This window comes from Aythya ferina (genome assembly GCF_964211825.1).
Source record: "Aythya ferina genome assembly, chromosome: 6".
Taxonomy (NCBI): domain Eukaryota; kingdom Metazoa; phylum Chordata; class Aves; order Anseriformes; family Anatidae; genus Aythya; species Aythya ferina.
Window position 1 is genome coordinate 14964244 of NC_140303.1, and position 21133 is coordinate 14985376.

Below are 21133 nucleotides of genomic sequence, written 5' to 3' on the forward strand. Positions count from 1 at the left end.
TTGGTTTCCTTCATAAATGTGCACCATACTGTTATCCACATGTTCTGCAAGAAATTGCACAGCAAATTTTTTAAGCATTCTTTTTGACCTTATCTCATTATTGTAATACCTTATCCATACATGCATGCTACTTCAGAAAGACAAAGAACCCACTTCTTGTAGCTTATCAAGTGAAGCAAGGGCACCACCATTAGGTAACATGTGGTCACTGTATAGAGTATTGCTGTTTCCCTTTGTGAAAATTTGGCTGTGATTATGGTAGAGCAAAATGATGACTGAAGATCTGATTGTACAGCAGAAACAAGCAACCTATTCTTGGCAAATATATCTAGGTCCAAACATTCCAATGCTCTTGCTAAGTACTCCAGTAATTCCAGTGCAATACATGTTTTTTTACCAGTAAATATTATCAGTAACAGAAAAGATGTACCACTTCTCTCTGTTCTTTGAGCTCGAACTCCTAAAGCTGTTTTGAGCTTGTAGGCCTGTCAATATAATGAATTCCACCATGCTGTCATTTTACCTTTTAGTAGTAGAGATGCATCATAATATGTAATGAACAAACCTGAGTATTGTAAAATCTCTTTAAGTAGCAGTGGAGACAATCATAAAGGGAGAGCAAGAGTCAGTTCATAAGGATGTGACAGACCTGTAATCTTGTAGTCAGAAGCCTCAAAATCTATTACAGTAGTAGTGGAGCAAAAGATTCAAAAGAATAAGCATACAGCTTGTGGAACCATTTTTGTCCCAAACTTCTGAAAATTGAGTGAGGTTGATTTCTCAGAAACTTTTCATGCAACTCTTTTTTTTTTTTTTTAATATACACCTTAGGCTTAGTTACTTGCTAGAGCTCTGCATAAGGATTAATGCAGGGGATGAAGGGGACTGGATGTTGGAGGAAATCCCTCTAGTGCTTGGTTGTAGGCGAGGTACTAATACCACTTGAAATAGTCACTTCCTTTTTCTGACCCAGCTCAAGAGGAGAGAGGAGTTTTATTTGGGGCATGGGAGGAGCAGAAATAACAATAAAGTTAGAGAATTTCAACAGTGATAGATGCCAGGATGTTTTTCAGATTCATCAAGTAGTTGTTTCCACTAAAGAAAACCACCACTACCAGCAGAAATTGTTGACTTTACAAACTTCTCAACCTGTAATAATACCTTGGAGCACACAGTTGTGCAGAAAAAAAAAACATGCTTCCCTTTTCCATTAAAATCAGTCTGTTAGTTAAACAGGAAAAAAAGAGAGAGAGACACAAAATTGTTGGTTTACTTTAATTATTATCAGGCACATTCACTTTAGAAAATAGGGGAAGCATTTTCAGAATAGATTTTTCCTTTTAAAAACTCAACTGCATCTTCATTTGTCATTTCCTGAAACTTCTTGTTCAGGACCTGTAGAAAAGGAAAAGGAAAGGGTACATTATTTCTTGTGTCTTTAGCAAACTACTATGTCCCATAAACAAAGCATTCAATGATGGGAAAGCCATAGGGATTTGCTCTATTTTGAGAAACATGTTCATTTGAATCATTCATTCTGTAAAAAATAAAAATAAAAATAAGTCAAAGTCCCACAGGTTTCTAGGTACAAACAATTCAGTGGCTTGACTTTTTTTTCCCACCTGAGCTATGGTAACATTTATTTCACTGACAATGTTAAGTGGTAGCTTGTCTTTTAGAGCTCCTCTGTCCTTTATGACACAATCACCACCTTGTAAAAGCAGATATGCTACGCAGTTATCACTCTGGAGAAAGCTCATCGTTCCCTACAGGGCCTGTTCTGCCAAACAAACATACTCATCACTGTGCTGATAACAGGACCTAAACAGAGAGAATAACAGAACTCTTACCAGAATCACATGATAGCCCAATTTACTTAGATGCCGCTTCTTCATTGCAAGCTTCCCTTGGGGGTGTGTTGTACCCAAACAAAATGCAGACAGAGGAACAAAGAGAAACGCCAATCTACAAACAAAAAGAGTTTAAGACAATGATTCGGTGATGTCCTTCAACATTGCAGAATATAGAGCTGTCTTTCCGGAAGGCAGAGTATCAGGACTGCACAAATTTCATTATCCTTTTCTTTCTCCAGACTTAATTAATTTAGACCCTCTCTTCTTCGGTGAGCTTCACTCAAGTGCTAGCATCTACTTAAACTACTACAGCAGAATTAAGTCCTTAGACATCAACTTCCCCCATAATGGGAAGGAAATAGATCATTCCAAATTCTACATTATTTTGACAGCTTGTGCATTTACTTTGATCCTTTGCTAATATTCAAGATCAGTTACTTCCTGCCATAAAACCTACTCAAAAGGGTAAGGAAAGCTGAATGTCTTGAAAACCTGATGTGAGTTTCTGTTACTCAATTCACTAGCTCTCTTTTTCTCAAAAAGCAAACTACACAAAATATGTTCCTGTGCAGTGCGACCCAGCACACAAATTTAAGCATTACTCAATTCTAGTTAAGGCTTACTTAATTGATGTATGTCCTACTTCATTCAGTGAGAGGTCATTTTTTTCCACAAGATTAAAATTATCACCTAAAGCATGGACATGATTGTGCATTTTATTCAAATTGCATTTCAGCAGCTGAATTCATTGCTAAAACATACCACTGGGATGCAAATTTTGGAGACATAAAGAGAATAACTGAATTTTTAATTAAACACAGTAATGCTTGGAATTTTACAATCATAATGTACTAATTTTTTGGAAGGGATTTTAATCATACTTAAAAATTTGTATCCATTGCAGGAGGCTGAGATTATCCAAACTGTAAGGTTTCCTGCCTCTTTCTCTGGAATGTAATTTTTTTTAGCCTCTATTAGAAGTTAATGAGCTGGATGAGGTGTTATTTTGAAGTAGCATGCATGGCAATTTCTGGGAGCACAAACAAGTTGTCTGCTTGCTTCTGCAAATCAGTAGAAATCATAAGTGCATAGAATACATACAAACAAAACTAGCCTACTAGAAAAAATAGACAGTCAAAAAAGACACCTTTGAACACTTGTGTCAGGATGATTATCTGTTGCGGTTACTGGGAGCACTTTCTTTCTGTCTGAATCCATCCTGATTTCAAAATCTGAAAGCAAAACAACAACAAACATTACACGAGGTTACAATTAATATTCTATGTAGCTCATTTGAAAAAGATATCAGACACTGTCACTGCTGTGTTTCTAATTACTGTTCTCTTGTAGTTTGCTCATTACCGATCGCTTTTCCCTCCCTGCAACCAACATAAACTGCCAAAGCTTGCACATCTCCAAGAAAAAAAAAAGTTTTTAGAAACTGTGGATGTAACTTTAAACTACAATTCACTCGCATAAAGAAACTCGTTTTGATCTGAGTCCATCATACCTACTCAGATTTTCCTGTAATCTGATCCCCAGTTAGAAATATTTAGGAAGAAAACTATTACAAATATCACAAGAAAATCGGTTATCTGGGTGGCTGGCAAAAGAATAAGCAATATCAAAATATAAAAGAAACTAAATGTTATGAAATGATCACCTGTCAAGATCATATCCCATTTCATAAAATGGAAGTAGAAACCAAACGTTATCCAGAGTTTTAGAGGAGAAACAAGTCAGAGAACAAAAGAGGACCACTGTTTCATTTTAATTCAAGTGTAATACTAAGGTATCAACTGTCTGAAACAGTTGGCCATTCAGGATTTACATGCAGTTAAAATCTGCTCGCTGATGCTTGACAAGAAGTCCAAAACAGTTTTGTAAATAAAAGCAATCATAGTATTTCAGTAAATTGACTTTACAAAAGCATCCTACAAAATAAATTCAACAATCAAGGATATAATTTATTAAATGACTACCTTAAAAAAAATATCTTTTAATCACCTGTATGCTATGCAAATTTGTTACCACCTTATTATTTTAGGGATTATACATTTACATTAAAAATAACAATATGAATGTGTCTTCATACCAATGTGATATTTATATGGCAGCTGAACATTTTGCCGAAACATATTCTCATCTCCCAGAAGTTCCAGCAGTGCCTCTCGAGCCTTTCTGAGATTAAGAGATACTAATGATGAGAAATTCTCATTTGGCACAAATTCAGGCTTCGTGAAGGAAGGGCTATCAAGTTCCATACACGTCTTCACACAGCGAAGCATCATTTCCTTTTTTTCTTTGTAAAGATCACCTGAAAAAGAATACAAAAAAATATTGCTTCCTAAGTATTACCTCTCAGAACATTTCATTTTGTTACCATTTACAGTCTCTTCAGAGCAAATGAATTTCAATACAGGAGTCAAACCCCAATTTTTTTTTCCCAATGATTTTTGTTATCTTCAATATTCTTTTAAATATACACTGTCAATTCACTAACTAAAATAGTAAGGTCTACAGCTAGTACCTTCCCATTTATCCACTCTTTCCCCTCTACTGTACACAGCTCTATGCCTGCCATCAGTTATTACAGAAGCCTTAAGAACATGGAACAAGAGAGCATGCATACAAGTCATTTGTAAAATCCAGACAGTAGAAGGCTATAAAACAAAGGGATATCAGACTTTAGCCATCATTTTGAAACTGTGTTTTAAGAGTACTAGCCTTCCCAAACTAAGCAGTTACAGCTTTCAGGTTCAGTCAAAGGAGGCTCAATATCAAGGCAGTTTTATTCTACACTGAATTCCTACTCTGATAAACTACACTACTCACTGTAGAGGAATGTCATGTGGAAACCAAATTCTACTACAGTGTTCCAAATTCCTCATAGTAACTCCAAGCAGTCAAAGTCAAATTTTACTCATGATCCCAGGTACCGAAGTTGGTTTATGAAGCTTAAGACTTCCTGTGTTTTTAAAAGTGTCTGAATATCTGTTGCACAAAGAACCCCTAGCTCTTAATGCATTTCTACAATTTCCACCAATCTCACATACACCTCTTTGCACAAACTATTAATTAAACAGTTGCCACCATGGGGCCCAGGACAATAAACTAGATGCCCTAGTGCATAATTAGAGACTAAGGTGTCACTTAAATCACCATTACTGCATCAGCTTTTTCTTGTGAACTTCAGTATTAATTGTGTTTGCCTTCTTTAAATTATAAGGTTTAACACAATTATAAAAAATTATTTAGGTAGGCAAACTGTCCTTCTAAAGAAAAAGAACATGACAACATAAGGCCTAACCTGATGGTAGAAGTCTTTCGTAGCTCTCCTTTTGCAGCAGCTGATCAAGTGCACGATGAGGAAGGTATCCTAAGATGCAAAGTGAATACACTGCCTTCAGCAGTTCTGTGTTGGAAATCTGGGGAAGGTACTTATTCAAGCAGCTCTGAAGAGTCTCAAAAAACCTTTTCCAAAAGCAGAAGAAAAGTATCTAAATATACAAGACTATAATGGATTTCAAACAGAATTATGTGCTAGTAAATTTTACATTTTGTACAATCACATGTTGAGTAATCCAGCATTAGCTTTAGAATCTTCTTTGAGGCTACAGCTACCTATCAACAGAGTTAGTACCTTTATCGGTCTAGAACCAAGAATATATCAATTTTCAGTTTCAGAAAAGAAATCCTATATAGAAAAAAATGCTAGAAGACATAGAAAATTTACCTTACAGATTAATAAAACAGAACTATGGACTTTTTCACAACTAATATCAAATACCAGTTGCCATTCCATACATTTCCATATATTACTCTATTGATGACAACATAACATCAGGCGTTCTCAAATGAAAACCTACAAATTATGTTGGCCTTTGGGAAGGTAGTTGAGTCGTGAATACACTCGGAGAACAATCAAAAGGCTTTTCAAGTCCAGGAATTCAGAGTCTGCTGTCACCTTCTCAGCAAAAACACCCATCAGTTCACTGGGCTGAAAGCCAAGTATCTCGAAGGCAGACAGAAAAAGGATAATCTGAAACAAAAGGTATTTTTATAAGGTCAAGAGAAAAAGTAAAGTGGATCTTACATTTTGTTTTCATAAAAGGCATTTTTAATGAAAGCAAACTTTTCAAACCATAACATTCATTCTATTTCTTTATTTATTCTGTAAGTCAATAGATAGAAGCGCATTTTAAAAATTTAACTGTATGAACTTCATCATAATGGTATTTCTAAAAGGGTAGCATGGAAAAGCACCAGAAACTGCCTATTCTACTGCTACTACTATAAATTATTTGGTCTCAAACTCACCTGTTTTTTGTCCAAAATGCAGACACTGGAATTAACGTAGTCTGCTACTGTTGAAAACAGTTTTACATTACGGTACTGGAGATTGTGACAAGCTTCCAGAATAAGAATTAAATGCCAAAATTGAGCATCGTGAATATTCTCTGTAACAGAAAAGCAAAAAAGGACAAATGATAAAAAGGACAAAGCAAAGGGAGCTGTAGGTTGGAGGCATAGTGGCACATGATGAAATTTACTTTTTCTGATTTGGTTTTACAGAACTGCATGTAACCATAAATATGTGTCTATTTCTAAAAAGGACTGAGGCTATCAAGCATTGAAGCACTAGCACATGTCAGACTGGAAAACCTTAACATAACCTCCTGGCATATGAGCATAATGACACAGATTGAGTACCAGATCACAACAGACCTGTAGCACAGCACTGCTACTTCATCTGCCACACAATATGGACCTACTCCTGAGTTGAAGATTAAATACCAAAGAACAATGCTCTCTCTTGAACATCCTGCCTTGTTTGCTTCAATGAGTGACATGCATGTCCTAAAAGACAGTGACTGCAGGAGAAGGCACAGCTACAACTAGACTTTGTTTCCTCTCCATGAAGACTCAAGAGGATAGTAGGAAAATAAATGAGTTCAACCCTTCTCGTAAGCTGTGGCTCAATGATTTTCCAGGCTTAGTATGAAACTGTTTCTTCACTGTTTCCATGCTTAGTATGAAACATTTCTTCAGGTGCTCAGCACTGACAACAGCAATTGAAGCCAATGAAATCTGTGCATCCAATTCAGTGATTGGTAATGCTAGGTATTCTTAAAGAAAACAGATCAAAGGAAATCTCGTGTTACTGGACACTTTGACCTGAATCTCTCCTCTGTGTAATTAGAAAACTAGTATCACCACTGGGTCATCTCCTCAATGCTGCAAAAACTAACTCAATTTATGAAACACACGGTTACTACAATTATGCTCAGGTCCTGAGATACAGAAGAGGGTGCTACTTTCTTGAAAGCCCCAGCAACAGCACAGGACTTGGAAAACACGCTGGCAAATTCCCTTACCCAATGGATAACCCTCCCTCCTCATCCTGTTCCATCTCCATACTCTAGAAGGGGTTACTTGTGTCAAGAAATAAATGACTATGCCCAGAGCACAATGTATAGCATGTAAGTCCTGACGATACGCACTAAAAAAGTGCAGAAAAAAGCACTGAGTAGCTGCTTACTCTATGCATGCTATGTAGCCTGCATCTGAGCACGGCATGACTCCTGTGGTAGAAGCCACTATATGTAATTAAAGACTGTGTCCTAACACACATGAACATCAGGACAAATAATGACTGTACAAACAGCCCAAATATTCCTGTTTCCTAAATATTAAAAATGTTGTTTTGATATCTTCCTTTTTTTTGAGACACACATTCATATGCATTTTAAGTGTGAATTGATACGTACTGACTACATATACTTGGGAAATGCATTGCAAAGGTTGGAGAGAGGTGAGAGCACTACCTTTCATTTAAGTTTTTTTTTCTGGACTGCAGCATTCAATATTGAAAACCAGTTAATCGGGGAAACACTATGTTCCCTTCAGACTAATAGCATCAGACCGCCTGTCTATCTATTTCCAATTCAGATTTGTTTTAAAAGCGTATCTGAAATCTACTTTTTACTTCTAGCATTCAGTTCTTTTTCCTAAATAATGCATTCAGAAGAAAAGCAAAGAAAAATATATAATTCAGGGAAATGTTAAAAAGGGTACAGAATGCAAGAACTATTTGGTTTCATTGTCCATCAGTAACGTTCTGTCTTGCCACTTGTCAAATGACTCCACATTACTATTCTCTTCTGTAAAGCAAAGATATTTCCTGAATTTTAAAGGAAATTAGGAAAGGGACATGAAAGGGAAAAATTTGGCATAAAGGAGGGAGATTTAATAAACATTTTTCTTACCCTGGATCTTTTTACTGCAGGCATTCAGGATCGGAATGGAACAATAATTCATTGCAACAAGACCCAAAAACACACGCCGAGCATTTAGGTAAGTCAGGTGGTCAATCTCTTTCAAAACTGCCATCTAAAGTGAAGTAGAGTTTATTAAATCCTTCATTCTTCACATGTTACCACTGCTTTATTGTGAAGGAATCTTCACCAAAACTTTCCCAAATCCATTAGCCTGTCCAGACTTAAATGAAAGAAAAAGGAGCAACAAAAAGCAAAAGCATAAAGTAACTTCTTTCAGATTCTCAATATACAATCAGAAGAGATCAAGTGTTCTATAGCTAGGTCACTAAGCAATTTCCCAGAAATTTGTCTTTATATGGATTTTTTTTAAAGAAGTCTCAGTAAAACTCACTTCCAAATACTGTGATACCATATACTAACTCTTAAAAAAGCAGCAGAAATATAATTACCACAGTTGATTTACTTTATGACTGCAATTACTATTTTGGACATGTGCAAGAGCTGTAAGCTTTCAGCACAATCCAACAGCACAGAGTGGCATATCTTTAATACAAACACCCAGCTACTAATGTGAACAGAGGCAACGATGCTGCAGAACACACTTCATTTACAGAAGCAGCAGTTAGACTGATACAAGAGACAGTAAAAATGAGACTACAGAGTTTAGCTTTACTTGTTATTAAAATACAATATTCTTACTGCATGTCTATTAACGGGTAAATGCAAAATGCATCTACAATAGAAATTACACAGTATTACGTCGGTTTTCCAGACAGAGGTTGGGCAAGGGAATCACAGAACAGCCAGTAAATGCTTCTATGAAATACCATCTGGCCAACCCAAACAAGAGATGAAGGCACTGCTAATTTACTGTCTCAACTCCTTTTGTACCATCTCCATTGCTTCCTGCCCCCTTTCAGTGATATTCCCAGCTCCAAATTTAAGTTTCTCTTGCAAATATAGCTGGACTATGATTCATATAGCAAATGCAGTTAACTTTTGTATTATACATTCTCTTTGTGCATCTGGAAAGAACCATACACAGTTCAGAAAACAATGCAAGAGCACAGGCTTTTTGGAAGTAAAAATGACCCCTCAGCCAAGTTCACCTCTAATTTCTTTTTCAGAAAGACTGGAGCATCTTTTCCCATGCATTTCATCAGGTTTTGCAGTATAAAGATGTCTCTGATACTTGGGATTCGCTGCTCCGCTAGTAATCTGATGAAGAAAGAAATGCAAAGCCTTGAGATGGTTTCCTTGTTTCAGCAGGAACTGGTATGTACCCCCATTCTCCCTCACTGATATACTCCCAAGTTACAGCTGTTATTCCCTGCTCCTTTCCTGCCTACTTTTTGCAAGGCTGGCACAACTTTATCTGATGTAGCTGCAGCACAGATGTTAACCCACATGGAAATAATTATATTGGTATAAATATATGGTTTCTTAATGTTCCCTGATACGTAAGTGTTGTCCCTGACACATTCTGAACACTAGGGTCACCTGCCCAGACTACAGGTGACTGTGCAGATGTGAGTGCTGTTAAGCCTCATGGAATTAACACTTTTCTGTGGAAAACATTACACGTTTTTATCATAGAATCATCTAGATGGAGACAAGTTCTGAAACAGACAGGAAACTTGGGAATGGACACTGACTATGACCTGGAGCAACTGAGGAAAAAAAAAAAAAAAAACAAGCTGCGCTGTGAGCTGCAGGAACAGAAGGGGGTATCATAGAACAGAGGAATCATAAGTATGTGATGAAGGAGTTTCTGTTTTCCACTGCTTTCCACCAACCTACAAGAACCACGTTCCTAAGCTTACAGGACAACGTGTTCTGTCTGTATCACTAGCACATCTGCCTTTTCAAAGCAGGACCTGACTTGGGACCAAAAGTTCTAATCTATTTCAAGTTTTGTGACAGCCTCAGTAAAAAACTCATGAAAGTAAGCAGATTGGTTACCCACGTACATCTCATCACTCTAGAGAAAATCATTAAAACCAGAGAAGTTATTCTGACAAAACATTAGACATAGGCTTTGCTCTATAAAAAGATGAAGTCAAAACTTGTTTTCATCTTAATTTTTCCTTACTAAACTCGAAGGAAATAATCCCTGGCCTTTGAACACCATTTTTCATCATGTTAAATCAAAACAGTTAATGAATTAAGCTAGCCTTATTACCTCCTTTTTACACCCAGGTAAAACAGAGGCATAGATATGCAAAGGGACTTGACCAACATCACAAAAAAACAGTGGTGGCGATGCAGTCAGAATATGTATCAGCTGCAGAGTGGTCTAACTTCCTATGCCATCAGAAGCCTTTCTGCTTGAAACTGCAAAGACAATGCCAAAAATCACTGTCATGTACAGCTTTTATCTCATGTAATCATCTAATTCCTAAAACCAAAACGCGTCTTTTATGCGCAGATATTCCCTCCGTGACTTACATAAGACATAACATTCAAACAATAATTAAATATTAAGAACATGTGAAAAATGTATTTTTCTCACAGTAATCCAGCTTGAAGAGCGCTCACATTCTTGTCTTTATCCAGCCCTGCTAAAGTAGTTGCCAAAACCGAGATACACCGGTTATCAAGTTGATTGAGCTTTTCCTGTTGAAGAGTTCCACAATGTTAGGTTACTTCAGAGAAGGAAACTGGCCACTCTTAATTTCCACCTGCCATCCTGCCTTCCCCCCGAGGAGTCAATTCCTGAGACTACATTGTCCTACAAGGTCTCCTATCAGCCACATTTAGTTGATTTGAAAAGGATAATGATTTGTCAGTTAAATCCGTATGAAATCAGCCAGTGGTTTCAAAAATGAAGGAAACTAGAATTACACACAGATTAACTAAGGGAGCCCAATTTCCAATGAACATCAGATTAAACCTGGGATGTAAGCCAAATCTCTCTGATGTTGGGCAGCCTCCCAAAACTAGTCCCGACACTTTAGCTCAAACTTAGAAGAGAGATTTTTCATACTCACCTGGCATACCCTCAACAAAGTCTGGACTAGGAGAGTGTTCTGAGGAACACCGAGGTTCACCACAGCATGCAGACTGAACACCAGGTCAGCCCGTGTCATCCTTCTGGCGTCTCGCAGCAGGTGCTGACAGAGCTTGACGAAGACTGGGTGCTCAAAGATCAGCTGCTTCTCGTAACGCTGCTGGTCTTCGGACAGGGTTTTCAGGAGTCTCCATGCTGTAGTTAAACAGTTTGTGAAGTGCTTAAGGGAAACAGCAGACTCTGAAGCCAAATCCAGCACATCGCTAGGACAGGTGCATTTCCGGAGACTATTAAAGAATTGTTCATTGTGATCCACAACAGGCTTCGCCTTGGAGCCCCCAGAATCATCCTTCAAGTTCTTCAGTTCCAAGGAGCTCTGGGGAACCTGTTCACTCCCCAGAGCCTCAGTACTCTTCTCTGGTTGTATTTCATCACCTGCGCTAAAAACATCTGTCTTTTGAGATAGAAACCGAAGAGATGACCCGTGTGGAGAGGGAAAAATACTTGGAAAGGGTTTTCTGAAGTTCACATTTTCCAGGGGATCCTTGTGCCCGCCGACCCACAAAGCGTGTTTTCTTGTGGCGCCTGAGTACTTGGGAGAGAGCACAGAACCACACCGACGCAAGCACCTGACCGTGTTCAACAAGTTACTTATCCTGTTATTCATTTTGCCGAGCGTTTCATGAGCAGATTTGACGCGCCAACTCAAGGCAGGGGACCCGATGAAACTCCTCCTGCGGAAACCAGCCTGCAAAGAGAGCACAAAGTCACTTGTGTGTGAAGCCCAAGGGAAGCCACAGCTCAGCGAGCAGACCTGCGACTCCTCACGTAAAGCTGCAGGGAGAAGATTTGGGACAACCCCCCCGGAGAGCTGCTGCGAAGGGGGACTTTGAGGGCTGGGCTCGGCTCGGCTCGCCCCGACCGCCCCCTCCAGCCTCCCGCGTCCCTCGGGCAGCCGCTGGGCACCTGCCTCAGGAGCGCGGGCGGCCGTTACCCGGCGCGCGGCGCCGCCGCCATGCTGCCGCCCGGCCGCCCTCCGCCAGCCTCGCGAGAGGGGACGGCGCGCGCCGAGGGCCAAACGGCCGTGGCGGCGCGTGCAGCGCCTTGCGTTGCCGCGCGACGCCCCAAGCCGGCGGCCGTTGGAGGGCGGCGCGTGCATGGCCAAGCTGGTGCTGGCGGGTGAGGCGCCTGAGGGGAGCGGGGGGGGAGGGAGGTGAGTGTGTGTGGAAAAATTCCCAAAAGTTTTGTGTTGGTCGAGTTCTCACCAGCCCGTGTCACCACATCTGCCTCTGGGCGTGCGGTTGGTGTTTCCACAGGCAGGGCAAACTGCCCTTACTATGCCAAAGCGGAGCTCCTGGCTGACTACCTCCAGGCTAACCTGCCGGACTTCAGGGTTCACAAGATCACCCAGCACCCTGACAGGTGGGAGGTAAGGCGCTACCAGTCCAAACGTGGTAGATAACCCAACCCAGTGCTCCGCCTGGCAAGGAGTGTGCTTGGCTGCAGTCTGTCTCTTACTTTCGTTAGCATCTGGGTACGTGGATGGAAGTGCTGCAAAAGCAGTTTTGGGTATGAGCGCCAGCCTGAGGAAAAGTTTCAACATTCTGACTGGCAGAATACGTACATAAAATGAAGGTCACACTGAAACTGTGTTTTGCTTGCAAGAAAGTGAAGTTTATGTTTTATTAAGTACATGTGACTGTTCAGCCTGCTGTTTTCTGTAAATTTTTTGCACACTGTGATTGTGTATACTTTCACAGCCATTATTTGTCAAGAGGATTTCTGGCATTCAAAGGCTTTGAATTATAACAGAAATATAAAAATAAATCTCATATATTGGTTTACAGTGTGAGTGGGCCTTTTTAATTATTTTGCTGTATGCTCAGTTGTTCATTTTACTTGAAGTTTTTTTTACTGTAGTCCATATAAAAATGAAAAACTGCAGTATTCATGAGACAGGCAGTACTGTGCTTTATATTACCCCCTTATACTTTTGATTGATACCTCAGCCAATTCAACAGTAAAGTGAATGGCAAGTAACCTCTTCAGCCTAGCGACCCTTCTGCAGAGGTTACCTACTTCTTACCTATTTAAGGAATCCTCAGATTTTTCGCTGCTTTACAACATTCCTATGTTCAGTGTCATTAAGACAATGGAGAAAAATTACAGAGTTAAAACCAAGCAGAAGTTCATAGGACGTTTTGCTCTTTTGCTGAAATATTGCAGTGTATCATCATGAATTGCTTTGTGTCAATCTGCCAATTTTTGCACACTGGGATGTGGGTACGTTGTGAGACACTTTGTAATCATGTATTGACAGGAAGTAATAAGATTGTTACTAACTGTAACATTTAACTGTTATCATAAGTGAACAAGTATTAAAACTTTTTTTTTTTTTTTTTTTTTTTTGGGGGGGGTGGTATTTATATTAGCAGTGGCTCCGTGACATTTGTGAAATGAATGGATGGCAGCACAGACAATCTCCAATCATTTGGAGAGAACTTTTGGACCGTGGAGGGAAGGGTCTGCTTCTGGGAGGAGTTAATGATTTTCTGGAATATGCTCAGGTAGTGAGCTGCTTTTTATTCTGTAAACCCATATTTTACATTTTCTTATAATGTTCTTTATTCCTCCTTCAAATGTAAAATAAAGCTATCCTACACCTTGCTGTGTTTGAGCTGTCATTTCATTAGAGATCACTTTTTTTGTTTTTTTTTTTTTGTTCTTAGCACTATTATGGCATCACCTCAATGATGTTGAGTGAGGAAATGTTAGACATTGCTGAGGAGAACCTACAGGCACATGTGGAAGCTGAAAAAGAGGAGGAGGAGATTAGAAATCTTACCAACCCTTTGCAGATCTGGATCACCAGGTGAAAGTAAAAAGAGTATGAAGTTTCACTCAGTTTCAGAAGAATGCATTTTTTCTCAATGCATATGAGGTATAACTGTCTGAGGTTATACATGAATCCATGTAATTTGCTGATTTGAGTTAGGTTCTGCACCCTTCACTATGAGCATTCAACATATGAATTGAAAAGTATTTCTATTTTCGTTACATTATGTTCCAGTTTAAGTGAGGGATGTGAACAGGTGTCAATGAGCTCACCAGATCACCTTGGAAGGAAAAACAAGTATTTACAAAATTTTGTAATGCAGGTATCTTACATTAAATGTATTTGGAAATATTTAAATAAGTAATCAATTCCTAGCAGGTCTACCTGTAGAAATTTATGTATTTCTCTTAATCCTAACAAAATACCTTAAAAATTTGTGGTTCTGTAAGATGCTAGACTTTAAATGACATTATGGCCTGAAATGTATAGGATGGAAAAACCTTCAAATGAAAGGATGCCCTAACTGCTTTTAATTTTTAACATGTTAAGAACAGAGAAAGACCATTAGTTTGGATCTTTTATTGCTCTATTTAAATATAATCAAATGTAAAGGTAAGGTCTTTGTGTTTATTTATGTAATACTTTGAAACGAGCAGTATACAGTGCTTAACTATGATTTTTTGGTACCATTCTTTTATTAGTGCATCAGCTCCTATATGCTATCAGCTGATACCTCTGTTGGCGAATGGAGAAGTGTTTGGGATGACAACTGAAATCAGTATCCATTTGCTAGACACTGACGAGTTTAAGAATGTTCTTTGCGGTATTGTAATGGAAGTGGAAGACATGGCATTCCCACTCCTCCGTGGTATTTCAGAGCACACTGAAATAGATAAGGCTTTTCTTCAAGCTGACGTTATCATTGTTCTTGATGATATCCTCTTAAAAAGTGAAGTCCAGTCCCTTGAGAACTACATCAGAAAAGTGAGTGAGATCTGCCATGTGTATGCTCCCCTGATTGAGAAGAATGCAAAGAAAGAGGTCAGAGTAATTTCAGCAGGAAAAACCTTTGTAAACCTTAAGGCGATGATGATTATCACATACGGCCCATCCATTAATCCTGAAAATGTCATTGCTGTTGCAACATCCTGGGAAACCGCAGCTAAAGCCATGCTGGCCAGGAAGCTGAATATGAATGCAGCAGGTGAATGTTTTTGTGTTCTGGTAGCATTTGGGGATTTCAGTGGATGAACTTCTCTGAGAGCACGTATTTCATAGAACAACTGATAGGCTGATTTGCCTATCAGCAGATTATTTGAGAAATTCTTTTTGCACCAATGTGGTTTTTTTTTTCCTTTTCAGATTGCTTTTCAGCAGTCAATATTTCCATGTACAGGACTTTAAATGAAACATTGCTATATGTTTGTGAAATTATTTGTTTTCCGACAGCTAAATATTAGTTTTTTGTCTAATACATATAATAGCATTATATTAATTAAAGTTCCTTTTATAGCTTTTGTTGAGGTTTCATGTAATGTTACGGAGAATATTGATGCATTTTTCAGATGAAAACATATCTGCTATTAAAGCAGGACACTGAATTAAAGAATAATTCATCTTCAAAGGGACTTCCAGAGGTCATCTAGTCCAACCTATATTGTGAAAGTGTTTGTCTTTCTTTTAATTAATTTATGTATTTTTCTCTGTTGCAGGAGTTAAAGATGTGATTGTTTGGGGCAATATTACTGGCTGTCACTACATTGATTTGTCACATACAAAAATTTACGGATGTGACAGTGCTGTTTGGGGCCCAGCTAATTTTTCACGTCCTTTGATGAATTTGATTTATGATAGGTAATGTACAAATTTGTTTTTTAAAGTAAAATCAAATACCTTTTTAAACATTTCTGTTTTATCTGAACTGTTTAATGAACATCCAGAAAGATTTTTGTTTATTGATTAGCACTGTACATAAAGAAGAACCTAAGTTGAAGTGCTGAGTCTGCAAAAGAAATTGAGTAGTTTGTAGCGCTGTGTAGTCTTGACTCCCCTGCCAACTTTGTTTATAACTATATTTTCCTACATATTGCATGTGTATCATATGAAGAGGCTTTAAGAAGTAAAGAAAAGCCAGATAGTGACTAAAGTATCTAAAGTGCGTGACAAAACTTTGAAATGATACTAAACACATATCTGCCTCTTGAAGTACCTGAATTACATAGAACTTATGACCTGATGGAACTAATATTGACAATTTCCCAAAACAGGATTTGTTTACAGGTATTAAAAGGATGCATGGCATCTAGATAGGTTCTAGTGGAAAGAGAATTAGCAGAGAAAAGATGTTTGGAGTGAGTGAGCAGCAGAGGTGACATACTCAGGCCTGGCTGTGTGGAGCTCCCACTCTGGTATAAACTTTCCAGCATCTACTGGGTAGCTGACATTTCTATTCCATACTTGCACAGTGCCTAGCAAAGGGGAATTACAGTTCATGGCTGGGTCCTTACATAAGAGGTAACAAATGTAAACAGTAATAGTAACAGTTTTGACTTGACTAAATGATATTTCATAGACAAGTAATGCCTGCTGTCATTTCTTGAGCTACTTCTTGCCCGTATTTTCTGTCTTTAAGTGCCTTGCCTCCAGCAAAGTTTGAATAAGTTTTAACTATTATCTTCTCTTGGTTTTAGTTCTTTTATCCTCTAGGAAACTACTCTTCTTACAGTCATCTTAGTAGTTTGTTGTTTTTCCTTCTTATTTTTTTTCCTTCTTTTGTTGGCAGCGAATGGATCCATTCAGAATTTCTGTCTGCACAGAGTTCATTGAGTTCCCGTGTCTGTCATTGTGCAGGAATGTTACCCGCTCATGCAGTAGCTACAGTACTAAGATACTGGTTTCATGGTTCTCCTTCTGGGGAGATTGTTTCTGTGGGAATACTTAGTGAAGGTAAATCTATTTTTGCTTCATGTATTTTCTAATAGCTTCCTTAGAGCTTTCCCCAATAGGTATAATGGGATTTTTTTAAATCAAAATTTCAAATTAGTAAACAATTGTAAATCAGATCATAATATAATAATAGGCTGGGAGTTTGTTTCAGCACAAGAGCCTACATATCTAAGCAGTTATCCTATCCCAAGCTTGTGATTTGATATTTACTGCTTAAAAGCATCTCTTATGTTAATACTGTCTTGTTACAGTTTGTCTTTTAGACTTAATTTAAATGCTTTTCTTATATATATGTTTTGCACGTGGAATCTTTATAGTTCTTAGAGCCTAACCTATACAAGCAGGTTCTTATGTAGATGGGTGGACCAATAAATGAAAATTTTCACAGCAGTCATTTAAACATTACATGAAATAAAAGATGTAATTTTTCCACTTTTTAAGACATAAAACTGTTATGAGTAGATGAAACTAATCTTCGAAGTTACAGTAAAAGTGGAGCCTGTTGGTCCTTGAATTGTGCTCTGAAAAAAATCAGTCTTTATATTAAGTTCTTGCACAGCTTGCACTTCTGCATATTTGTAGGGCTTAATCTCAACACTTGTGAAAATGTGTTTTTAATCAGAAATAGTATGTTTGAGTAATTTTTCCTTCTTCTGCAGGACAATTTTGCATTCCTGAAGGGATTGTCTTTTCTATGCCAGTGAGGTTCCAGAATGGTAGCTGGGAAGTCATGGCAGAATTAGAAATTAATGAAACTACACAGGAAGCTCTGGAACGCTTATCCCATGATCTGATACAGGTGATGATTTCTTACACCTGATAGTATGCCCATTCTGCCACCTATGGGTACATTGCAATGTAACTTTGAATACTGAGCACCTTACTAGAAATGTTAGGCATGTTCAAGCTGTTCAAGCTGTACATGTGTTTATACATGTGTAAAACTGGGTGGGTATTGTGAAATAATGTAGTATTTATATATGGAAATTAACAGACTATTGTTGTGTTCCCCAAAAAGGAGATGATAAAAAATGTTTACATATGGAGATGTAGAATTTGCACTCTCAAGTTCTACAGGCTTTGTGCAAACTGAAATATTAACTTTAAGTTAATGTTTCTCCATTCTATCCTGCTGATCTTGATTTTGCATATATTGTATTCAGAGTAGTTCTATGCCAGAAAATGTATCTTTTGGGATCCTTATGGCTGTGACTCTGCAAGAATGAAGGCCAGATTTTATTATAATAAGGGATTTTTCAGAAAATGCAAAATCAGCAAGGAATAATTGCATTAAGAGCTTCTTGCCCCTTAGTGAAACAGAAAGAATTTAATTTGTCTAAATATTATAAAACTAGGTGGACTAGTCCCAAATTCCACATCCTGGCATAATTAAAATATTTGTGATCTTCAGTCATGGTAGTAACATATAAGGATTATTTTCATTTGACCATATTTTAAGATTATGTGAGAAATTTCAGTGGCTAACAAGAATGGGTGGTTTTAAAATTATTATTATTATTATTATTCAGGAAAAGCTCATTGCATTAAAGAAAATAAAAGAAATGCATCCATATGGACGTGATAAAATCACTACTAAAAAAAAATCTCATTAAGGTAGGTTTTTTCCCATAAAAGATAACACCAAGTTTTAAGTGAGAATTTAAGTAATGAATTCTAATTTGATGTCCCTTTCCATTTAAATGAATATAAAACCCTTCAGGGAGGAACATAAGTAGCAAGTGCTTGTCAGATATATCCTGACCCATGCCATAGGAAGGGGAAATCTGCATGATAGAAGCCTTATTTTGATAAGTTTCTTTTGTGTCATTCACATGTTATGAATATTAAAAATAAGCATAAATAATACATTTAGCATAAAAATAAAAGATTTTGCCAACATAAAGTACACGACATGCTTTATCTTAGATGATAATTAAATAGAAAATCTTTTTAAAACAAGTAACTATTATTAGAAAAGAACTTTCACCCGATACCCTAAGTTTTTGAAACTATTCTTTACTCTTTTTCACTCTCTGGAAATAGAATTGAATTTCTAACAGAGGAAAAAATATTGTAAATTGGAAAAAATACTGTAAATAGGAAAAGACCACTGACGCAGTAAGATTTTTCCTGATAAATGCATAACTTAATTATTCCAGTAGTTAGAATCTTGATTAACTCAGACAGTAGATTCTCACTTAGATAGGAGTGTCCTTGTCTCTGCTCTCTACTTGTTTGGCACTCCTTTTCTAGAGCTGCCCCATTCTTCCTGTGGCTGCTTTAACTGCTAAGCAGAGAGACACTCCTCTGCTAGCAGCTAACTGCTTAGTTGTGACCTACTCGTGACATTGGTATCAAATGCCATACTATTCAAGTATTACCTAAGTGCCTGGCTTATCTCCTTGCAGGTGTAACTATTTTGGGAGGTTAGCAAAAATATGTACTGGTTTTTTTTTGCTTGTTTGTTTTGTTTTGTTTTTTTTACAGGGATGGAAACCTTTCCTGCTGGCTCGGTTTAGCCAGATATGTCTTCAGGAGAAAATGGTGAAAATACACATTCTAAAACAAACTACAAAGAAATGCTAAACATTGTAATTGCTTTTATATTGCCTTCTTCATCCAAAACCCTGTGAGTCTGTAGGCAGAAAAATATCTCAAAAATGGTGTAAATATAACAGTTTTAATCTGGTGACTAAAGCAAAACTTCTGACTTATTAACAAGTCAAGAATCTCATTCATGACCAACAAATAACTTACTTCAAACAAATACAATCTTTCAAAAATATCTTTTAAGGTCTGAAAAGTGCATACTAGGACAATTTTGATCAAAGTTGTCACACACAGTAGTAGTTTCATAAATTCAACAAATTTATACCTCTTTTGGTAGTTGCAAATGTAATGAAAAACAGTTTTTGTGTGAGAATGTACATTCTCAGGCAAGATTGATTTTTAACACAATGATTTAACTGCATGCATCTTAGTGACAAGATCATTTTTGTCTACATGATTCTATTTTGTTAGTTTTGTAGGGACTGCTCATATGTTTCAAGTCAGCTATACAATTAATTAGTTCTTGGCTAAACATGGTTGTTGAGGAACTACTTTCATTTGCATGTCTTCAGTGTCTTAAAAGATGGAGACTGTTAAGTGAAATATCATTGTATCTGCTAATTTTTTATCAGATCTGAATGTTTAAAGCAAAATAAAAAGTTTCATGTTCTTTGAATCTGATATATGCAATTGAAATAAATTCATTATTTCTGTTCATGTGCAGGTTCAAACTCTTAGCAGGGATAGATTTCATTTCAGTTGTGGAAAGCAAGAGGAGTTTATTTGTTCTTTACTAGTTGGTATGGACAGAACGAGGAAGGATGCTATCAGTAATTTTTATAAACCATATCTGGTTTGTTTCATGGCTTAGTGTTCTCCAAGACAAGAGAGGAAAAATTAACTTCTCTAAAACATATTTGAATTTACTTTTTGCTGTGTGGAGTATGATTTGGCAGTACTTTTAACATTGGATTTCTTTTATTCTACCTGTGGAAATACTAGTTCAACTGACTGGGCATTTCAACTACCAACACTGCACAGCTGTTAATGAGAAATACATTGCAGAAACAGTTCATGTCTAAACAGGCTTACTGGACTTCTGAGTCACTACTTGAGACCACACAAATTTCATCTCAGAGATCTGAAGGAGAAAGACAAAACAAATTGTCTTGGATGTCTCTTATATCCTAAATTATTCTAATGAGGTGTGCATAGTGGCCTGGAAAGAAATTAAAGTGGGATCTTTCATCAGGGAAACATAACAGAATGGAATTGAAGTTCCTTGGCTTTTGCCTAAGAGAGAAAGAATGAATGAAAATAATGTGAAATCTAAAATATGGTAATATATTCAATGTTGGTTACATAGTGATAGACTTATAGAAAACCTACAATTGTCAATACGTGAGTAAGTAATTTCTGGTACATGTTTTCTTTGAAGTTACTGAGTAATTATACATATGCAGGATACTGTTAGCGTTGACTAATTCTACATTGAGAAATGAATGAAAAAAGGCCTTAAGATAAATGGATATATCTTTAAAAAGTTATATATATATTCTTCATATTTTAGCCTATTGAAGAGTATGTAAGCTTTTTGGTTGGTCAGAACAATCCTTATTCTAGGACACTATTGCTAGAGCTTACTATTTCTTCTCTG

At 37.3% G+C, this 21133-nt stretch overlaps 2 protein-coding genes and 1 long non-coding RNA gene across 8 annotated transcripts in view; 2 read left to right on the plus strand and 1 right to left on the minus strand.

Annotated features, from left to right (window-relative positions):
* The window catches only part of LOC311439006, a 52899-nt gene extending 46082 nt beyond the window's left edge, over window positions 1-6817 (plus strand). The window contains exon 3 of the long non-coding RNA XR_014694503.1: window positions 6429-6817. This is a non-coding gene — a long non-coding RNA (uncharacterized lncRNA). The remainder of the gene's footprint in view (window positions 1-6428) is intronic.
* On the minus strand, window positions 1262-11811 carry FASTKD2 (FAST kinase domains 2; the record flags this gene model as incomplete). The annotated part of the gene is given in 12 exon segments (XM_084524154.1): window positions 1262-1307; window positions 1309-1395; window positions 1851-1965; window positions 3001-3085; window positions 3949-4170; window positions 5164-5327; window positions 5723-5895; window positions 6174-6313; window positions 8123-8246; window positions 9244-9352; window positions 10647-10750; window positions 11125-11811. Coding segments are annotated over 12 exon segments (2043 nt in total). The 3' UTR covers window positions 1262-1274.
* On the plus strand, window positions 9391-20149 carry MDH1B (malate dehydrogenase 1B). Of its 6 annotated transcripts, XM_084524155.1 has the most exons (10): window positions 11745-11972; window positions 12461-12573; window positions 13577-13711; window positions 13874-14016; window positions 14682-15184; window positions 15693-15834; window positions 16763-16926; window positions 17586-17725; window positions 18456-18540; window positions 19414-20149. In XM_084524155.1, exons 1-9 carry the CDS (start codon window positions 11867-11869, stop codon window positions 18537-18539), a joined length of 1530 nt encoding a protein of 509 aa, XP_084380281.1. In that variant the 5' UTR covers window positions 11745-11866; the 3' UTR covers window position 18540; window positions 19414-20149. The 6 variants fall into 6 exon arrangements, with proteins under 6 accessions (XP_084380284.1, XP_084380281.1, XP_084380282.1 ...); XM_084524158.1 differs by lacking the exons at window positions 11745-11972; window positions 18456-18540 and adding an exon at window positions 9391-9409; XM_084524156.1 differs by lacking the exons at window positions 11745-11972; window positions 18456-18540 and adding an exon at window positions 12120-12323.
* The last annotated feature ends 984 nt before the right edge of the window (window positions 20150-21133 follow it).